General features: G+C 39.1%; 1 protein-coding gene across 2 annotated transcripts in view; it reads left to right on the top strand.

Moving 5' to 3' along the window:
* The window catches only part of Lamp2 (lysosomal associated membrane protein 2), a 45,522-nt gene that overhangs the window by 6,276 nt on the left and 30,624 nt on the right, over positions 1-8,622 (top strand). For both annotated transcript variants that reach the window (XM_031353619.1, XM_031353559.1), the window contains exon 2: positions 7,335-7,453. In XM_031353619.1, the coding sequence (XP_031209479.1) occupies positions 7,335-7,453 (119 nt within the window). The remainder of the gene's footprint in view (positions 1-7,334; positions 7,454-8,622) is intronic.

Raw genomic sequence — 8,622 nt, 5'->3', positions numbered from 1 at the left:
AACGACTTTTTGGCCAACCTTAGGTAAATGGGTAAAGTTTAGGGTAAGGACCTAATGGGCTGGAAGTAAAGGTACATTTTAGAATGGGACAGGATCCCTTTCTTTATGTCCTGTGTTTACTGAAAGGGGGCTTGTAAACAGGATCTCTAACTTGTTTGGCAAACTTCTCTTAGCTCAGAGTGTTTATATCCTACCGAGAAACCCATTAGACACCGCAATTCTTGGCAAGAGTAACTGGCCCAGAGCTCACAGCTAGTAAGCTTGGCTTCGGAGTGGCATTGTAGCTTTTCAGCCCTGCAGATGGGTTTTCTTTTTTATTTTCTTTTTTAATTTTTTTAAATTTTTACGAGTGCTTTGCTGCCTTGTATGTCTGCCATGTTTATGCCTGGTACTCGAGGATGCCACCAGAGGGTGTTGGCTCTCATGGGACTGGAATTAGAGACTATTGTGAGCATCCATGTGGGTTCTGGGAATCCAGTCTGGGTCCACTGGAATGGCCGAGCCATTTTTCCATCCCCCGTTGTATGGATTTGTTTCTATCTTCTATCTCTATTTTTTGTTTGTTTTTTCCAAAACAGGGTTTTTCTGTGTAACAGCCTTGGTTGACCTGTAACTTGCTCTGTAGACTGGCCAGGTACACGAGCTTGGGCACCAAGACCAAGTACACGAGCTTTTCCTCAGAAAGAGAAAGGAGACCATATGATGTAGAGGAATAAAATGTCCACAACGAGAACAACCAGTAACAAATTCTGTATCAAGTGAAAAGATTTTCTAAAAGGATGCTATTTTTTTTTTTTTTTTTTTTTTTTTTTTTTTTTTTTTTGCCATGCTTTGTGTTTGGATAGCTGAGTCCTGAAAACCTATACATGACCATTTGGAGTAGCCCTGACAGCAGCCTTGCACTTGAGAATGTTGTTTTTGAGGCATGATCTTTTTTCTTTTCTTTCTAGAATAAAGTTTTAGCTCCATAATCACACGTACTAGGATATATTCAGCCATGGCTTTGAAAGGCCGTACATACAGTCTTTAAAATACATATAGCCTTTAAAATAGTTTGGCAAGTCTAAAAATCAAGCATAGCAGGTAAGTGTGGAAATCACTTGCTAAAGACACTCTACTCAGGTATTATATTTCAAAATTAATCTCACACTTTATGGGAGAAGCATTATTCATGGCTTGAAATTTGAGTCACAGTTTATGGAAAAGTGACATGAGCCTTGTGGCAATGTCCAGAACCCTGATAAGTTCATGATTTGCAAGTTCAAAAGAACTGGCCTCCTATAATAAGAGCCGGATTCAGGTCCACATTGCAGAGGATTTTCACTTTGATGTGTTTATTGAAACACTTTTATGTGTTTTCACTTTGATAGATATTTATTGAAAACCTAATATGTATTCAGCATTACTAGGAACACTGAGAGCTAGAGGAACACTAACAGACCTGTTCAGTGTGACAGACAAGATAGATGACATTCATAGAAAAGGCACATTCTTAGGGACTGTGTCTTAGATAAGATCTTAGGATTAAAGGAGCATATCGGAATTCAAATGAGTGATGGAAACATTTGTAAAGGGAATCTTTATCCACATACGTCGCCCACTCACAGACTTTGGTACTTTATTAATAATAAATTGCTTACTGTAGATAAGTTTCCACAGCATACTAGTTTGCTGGGAAGTGGCAGTTCGGAAGTGCTCTACTTTGGAGCTTTTGCCAGTAGGAGAGACAGAAGTCAATGGCAAAATAAATTGGATTTGCATTGCCCTGAGAGTTGATGATGTTGAATATTTTTTTTTCGAGACATGGTTTCTCTGTATATCCCTGGCTGCCTTGGAACTCACTCTGTAGACCAGGCTGGCCTCAAACTCAGAAATCTGCCTGCCTCTGCCTCCCAAGTGCTGGGATTAAAGGTGTGTGCCACCACCTCCCAGCAATGCTGAATACTTATAAATGAATATATTGGCTAGTTGTAGTTCTTCATTTGAAAAGTACCTGTCATTTATCCCTATAATAAAAAATATTGGAAGAGCATTAAAAATATCAGTAATTCAAGATAGTGTAAAGTCCACTGAGATGTGTAAATATGTTTTATGGACTGTTCTGTAAGGGCTTTTATAATCAAGGGAACTGTGGAGAAATGACTGCTAGACAATGGATAAGCATGTAAGTATAGGTCTCATTTTTTTTTTTTTGAAACGGGTTGGTTGTAGGGGGCTTATTATCTAGCCTAGATTGGCCTTGAACTCATGATCTTCCTGCCTCAGCTTCCTAAATGCTAGGATTACAGGCATGTATAATCACACCCAGCTTCAGACTTAGTTACAAGCATGAGAAAGAAAACCTGATGGATTTCAAGCAAAAAGGGAGTTTATTGAAATCATACTGGGATAGAGTTTGGTAGCACAGATCTATAATTCCAGGCAGGAAAATGGAGTTTTTAGCCAGCCTGGAAAACAGTGAGTTCAAGGCATTCTGGGATAGATAGCCGGACTGTCCGACTGGGCAGGGTGATTCCTGGGGATTGGGAGGCAGAAGCAAGGGATTCTTTTCAAGGCCATAGTGAGCCACTGTCTCAAAAAGAAGGGGGGAAAGGAAGAAAAAAGACTGTCTTAAAACAGACAAACCAGAAAACCAAACAACTCCTTTCCCCTGGGTAGCAACAGCAATAAAACCCGAAAACTACAGTGGGACATATATAGTCTTTGACACCATAATTCCACTGTTAAATAAATAGTCAACACACAGGTTTACCAATCCATGAAAGAGTGTTTACAGTAGCATTTATGATGGGATAGACTGTGAACTTTCTAGCTGTCCAACATTACCACAGATATATAGCAAAGGTTCACCCTATAATCAGAAGCAGTAGAATAGAATGAATGAATTGCAGCCACACCACAGTGAGTCTCCCAGGTCCATAATGTTGAGTGAAAGAAGACAGGCCCGAAGGAGGGCATAGTACATTATTCTGCCTGTATCAAGCTAAAAAAGAGGCAGTAGTCATCTGTTACAAGTCAGGATGGCGTTTTACTTTGGGAGAGTAATAGTAACTGAATGGAGAAGCTATAGGAACTTTGGGGGTATAGTCAGCCTTTTTTGTCCTCTATAGGTTCCATATCCACAGATTAAACCAGGCGTGGATCAAAGGATAGGGAGAAAAAAGTATACTGAGTATTATGGACTTTTTTTTACATCACATTTATGCTGTATTATATAAGTGAACCAGGGAGGTTGTAGAAGGATTCGGATGGGTTATGTGCAAATACTGTGCACATCATTTTATGTAAGGGACTAGAACATCTGTGAACTTCAGTATCTTCTGAGCGTCCTGGAAGCTGTTCCTATAGGTTCCAACACTGTACTTGGAATATTCTGTTTCTTCTTGACGGAGAGTTCACACTTATCCATGTAATAAAACTCTGAGCTGTGTATACCTTTTCCTTATATGTTAAGCTGTGTGTGTTACATATCAATAACATATTTTGCTTTAAAGTGAGCAAGGGCTGGGCATGTAGTTGTGTGGTAGGTAGCACACTTGCTCCCCAGTTCAATCTCCTCTATCCAAATCACAGAATTATGTGTAAAAAAGGTTCATAGTATATCAAGTTACTTAGAAAGAGGAAGAACTCTGGTCATGTATACCAAAACCTAATATCCCAGGTCATGCTACTAGATTGCATTACTATGACCAAGTGAAAAAAGTTAAGCTTCTACCATTGGCTAGCATACCTTTTTTTTTTTTTTCTGAGTACTTGAACCTGCTAAGCTATTTCCTTGCCCATAGGATGCTTTTTCTATAGCTGGTCCATCTTCAGCTCTTTTAAGTCTGGGGTGGACTTGTTAGGGACAGTTTAGCTGTAAGGGAGGTTGGAAAAGCAAGTGTTCAACGTTTCCAGTTTCTATAGCAGCCAATGATGTGTGACCAGCAATTAGAGTCATGTCTAGTATAGTTATTTTACCTTTACTGCCCCAAAGTAGTAGTCCTTGAGGTGAAAATTTAAGCCATCAAAAGGAAGTGGATCTCAAGTGCTAGAAACAATTGAAGTGAAGCTGAGTGGAGCATAGCCTTTGGGCCCAGTGGAAACCAGTTCAACCAGATTAAAGGGTGTGTTCTGGGAAAATGGTCTGAGTGATGGTGAAGCAATAGGGTGGGACAAGATTAAGGGTTACTTTGAGAGTCAGACAGGAATTTAAATTTAGTTTGGGGGTTTGGGAACCAGTAAAATTAAACCTGGTGCTTTTTAGGATCAGCTCAGAGGGGTCTATAGTAATGTAAGTGGAGTGGTAGACTGGGAATAGATAGATGGAGGAAGAAAATGTCAGACCTTTGCCTTTGAATTTCATGGGATGGGATCAAGGGAGTCCATTTGGAGGAGGAAGTAAAAAATGAATCTGGATTTTGGAATTGTTTAGTTTGAGCTGATAAACCTATGAGTAAAAGCAGTCCTGATGCAGGTGGGCTTGGAGAAGGATGGGCAGGTGTGTCTGGGTCCTCAGGACATCCTTCTGTTCTCAGTCTTGTTCCAGGAGGTAGATTGGTAACTTGAGTTTGATCGAAAGGGATAAATGTGAACTATAACCCAAATTCTCTTCTTAAAGCCTTTCCTTCTCACCATGGCAGATTGATTCTGTTACTATCTTCCATAACTTTCTTCCTTACTTTAATTTCTTATTTCTTCCCTTCTCTTCTCTTGTCTTCTCTTTTCTCTTTTCTCTTTTCTCTCTTTTTTTAAGACAGGGTTTTGGCTGTAGCCTTAGCTGTCCTGTAACTTGCTCTGTAGACCAAGCTGACCTCAGGCTCATAGAGATCTACTTGCCTTGAGATACTGTTTTTTGAGACCAGCTTAGGTTAGATTTTTACCTGCCTCAGTATCTTTTTAAATATTTATTTTAATTTTATGTGCATGGGTACTTTGCCTGCATATATGTCTGTGACCACAAGTTTCCTGGTGCCAGCCTAGGCCAGAAGAGGACATCAGATCCTCTGGAACAGCATCTAGTTCTCTTAGTCACTGAGTCATGTCTCCAGCCCAGCTTGCATTCCTCCCTTTTTTTCTTTAATTCAAGTATTTGAGATTTATTTTTAAGTGTATTAGTATTTTGCATGAATGTAAGTTTGTGTACCATGTGGGTGCCTAGTACTCATAGAAGTCAAAAGAAGACATGAGATCCCCAGAACTAGAGTTTTAGACAGTTGTGAGTTGCCATGTGGTTACTGAGATTCAAACCTCCATCCTCTGCAAGAACAAATGCTCTTACCCACTCAGCCATCTCTGCAGCCCCGTGCCTCAGTTTTCTGGATGCTGGAGTTGTAAGTGTGTGCCATTATGCCTGGTTTCTCAATTACTTTCTTAATAGGTTTGAGTGGTTTAGGTAGAATAAGAGTATCCTTTATTTTTAAATTGATTTTAAGTAACACATAAAACATAAAATTGTACACAGTAAAATGAGATACTGTGACTTTTGGATGCATATGAGTATTGTCTAATTTTAAAGAATCAAACTAAACAATTGATCCCTGGTGTTACTCATTTCTTTATGGGAAAGCTTTGAAAATCCTTTCTTTTTGAAGTGTGTAGTACACTGCTGCTGTCCCGGGTAGTGTGTTCATGTTGAAGCATATCAGGGATGCTTTCTCCTAAGTGTCCTAACTGTAACTTCGTTTCCATTTATTGGCATTTCTTCATCCCTTCTCATCTCCTCTGCCAAGCTTCTTGTAGCCACGATTCTTCTCTCAACCTGTAAATACTACAGCAAAAGAGAGATGTACACTCATACCTGTAATGAATATAGATGCAAAACTCTTAAAACCATAAGAAATTGAATGCAACAACGTATTAAAAAGATCATGTATCATGACCAAGTAGGCTTTATAGCAGGGATCCAAGCTGGAGACGTTATGCTAAGCTTTGAGACCGAGCATGCGCAAAGCAAAACTCCAGCTGAGTAGGACTTGGAAGTCGGAGTTCTCAGCTGCATTTTACAGGTAGACTTGGATCTGCTTGGCAGCTCCATTTCATGTCTATGAAGAAAAGACTGGTGGCAAAAACCTATGCTCCTCATACAAGATCTTTCTGAAATGAATTTTTGCCAATACTTAGTCATTGTTAGCCACTACAAGCTTTAGTATAGTGTTTGGGCTTGCTAAGGCAGCTGAGTCTCTGGAGCATGAAAGATAGCTTTTTGTGCACAGCTTGAAAGCTGTTGCTGAGGCATGCCGGCTTGGTATTCCTCTTAGGAGTTTTCTCTTTAGTCTAATAGCATGTCTCTACCTGTAGATGACACTGGCTTGCTTGGATAGCATTAAAGGGTGTGATCTTAACAGGAAGCAGCTTCCCCTTGGGTAATGTATTAGATAGGCAAGATAATTCTCAAAAGGTTGCCAGTTATTTATGTTGCAGGTGAATTTGCTGGCATATTTCCATCTCCTCCGTTAAAATTTTGAAGCTTTAGGAGCTTGAGTTTAATAGGTAATGTTTCAGCAGCCTTGAAGTAATAGAAGATTAGAATTAGAAGAAAAGTCCCAAAGCATGTCTGTGTGAAAGTTTCTCCATTTACACAAGGAGCAGGTTGAGAATTTAGGAAATGATTATGGGTCCATGAAAAAGGTTCATCAACCTTTTTACTCAATTCAATTTTAACGAGAAATAAAAGTTATGCATTCTGCATTTGTAAAGATTGACTTTTCTTATGGATCTAGGCTGTAACAATCCTTTGAGATGTTGCTTCTCTGTTATTGTGATACACGTGTTTAGAAAAGCTAAACCTGATCACGTCAGAATAAAATCATTTGGCAAGATCTCCATGTGTCCTAGGTCATATAGTTGCCAACAAAATTTTGAGTAAGAACATAATCATCATTGCAGAGCAAGTCTCACTGACTGGATTGAGAGAAGCAGGAGTTTAATACACCTTCCAAACTTGCTCTTAGTTACTTCCAAAACTAACAAAAGCATTGGATGTAGCTCAGTGGAGTACTTGCCAAATGTATGGAGCCATGGCTTTGATTCATAGCATTGTAAAACCAAGAAAGAACAGCAAGGAGACAACTGTGATGTCTAAAAGTGAACTAACAAGGCATGGGGGAATGTAGGGATCAGATGTCACTAGTTTCTGCCATCCCCTAAGCATCAAGTGATCTACTAACCATTTCCAGAAGAGAAAATGCTACCTTTATTACTAGTAGCCTGTTAAAAACTACAAAGAAATATAATTGCCAAGATAACCACCTTCTTAAACATACATGTTTTAGTTTAGAGCTGGTTGAACTTCAGCAGTGGCTTGAATTTATTTTTATCTTATATTGTAAATTTTTTTAAAAATTTTATTTTAGGAGCCATTCAGTCCAATGCATTGAAACTTAATCTGACAGATTCAAAGGGTACTACTTGCCTTTATGCAGAATGGGAGATGAATTTCACAGTAACATATGAAACTACAAACCAGACCAATGTAAGTAAACATATCTGCCTTCTTTTAAAGGTTTATTTGCTTATTTATTATGTATATGGTGTTTTGCCTGAATGGGTGTGTGGTCACCATATTCATACATTGCCCTGAGAGGTCAGTAGAGAGCATTGAATCCTGTGGAACTGGATTTACAGATGAGGGTGAGCTGCCATGTTGGTGCTGGGAATCCTCTGGAAGAGCAGCTGATGCTGTTAACCAGGGAGCAATTTTTCTAGTCCACTTGAGTAAACAAGTTATTTTTGTTTGGGTAGTGTTGGTAGTGCGGTTTGAACCCAGGGCCTAGTAGGTGTTACATAAGCACTGTACTACTTCCAGTCCCATATTTTTCTTGAGTTTTGTATCAGGGATTTATTTATATTCAGCCTTTTTTTTGTTCTCTCCCCCCCACCTCCCCAGACAGGGTCTCTGTGTAGCCCCGGCTGTCCTGGAACTCAGCTTCACCTGCCTCTGCCTCCTAAGTGCTGAGACTAAATTAAAGGTGTGTGCCACCCTGCCCAGCTTTACATTTAGACTTTTTTTTACCCTTTATTTTTTTTACCTTTTTAAAAAAGGATTATGTATTCAGTATTCTGACTGCATGTATACCAGTAGGCCAGTAGAGGGCATCAGATCTCATTACAGATGTGAGCTACCATGTAGTTGCTGGGATTTGAACTCAGGACCTCTGGAAGAGCAGTCAGTGCTCTTAACTGCTGAGCCATCTCGCCAGCCCCTACTTTTTAACCTTCTATACTGCATACAAATAAGATCTCATGTTAATTGGCCTAACACTTAAGTCCTGTTTTCTAAAAGTACTATATACTCTTACAAGTTTTCTGTTTAGATTGGAGGGGATACTTTGAATTCATTAATTTTTTGGAGTTTTCCTTCGAGATGGTTATATGCAAATGAGGAAAGACTTCATAGTATTTCAGTTACAACAACTTTTGTAATAATAGAATATACTGACATTAAAACTTGAATTTCTTTTTTTAATCTTTAAAAAAAATGTTTTAGGGCTGGAGAGATGGCTCAGCCGTTAAAGGCTAGGCTCACAACCAAAAATATATAAGAGTTCGGTTCCCAGCACCCATGGCTGTCTCTCCAGCCACAAAAATATATATATATATATATATATATGTTTTAAATTTTTTTATGTGTGTATGGTTTTT

This window comes from Mastomys coucha, chromosome X (assembly GCF_008632895.1).
Source record: "Mastomys coucha isolate ucsf_1 chromosome X, UCSF_Mcou_1, whole genome shotgun sequence".
In the NCBI taxonomy this organism is placed as follows: Eukaryota; Metazoa; Chordata; class Mammalia; order Rodentia; family Muridae; genus Mastomys; species Mastomys coucha.
Note: the sequence above shows the minus strand (reverse complement) of the source record. Positions and strands in the feature narration are given on the sequence as shown.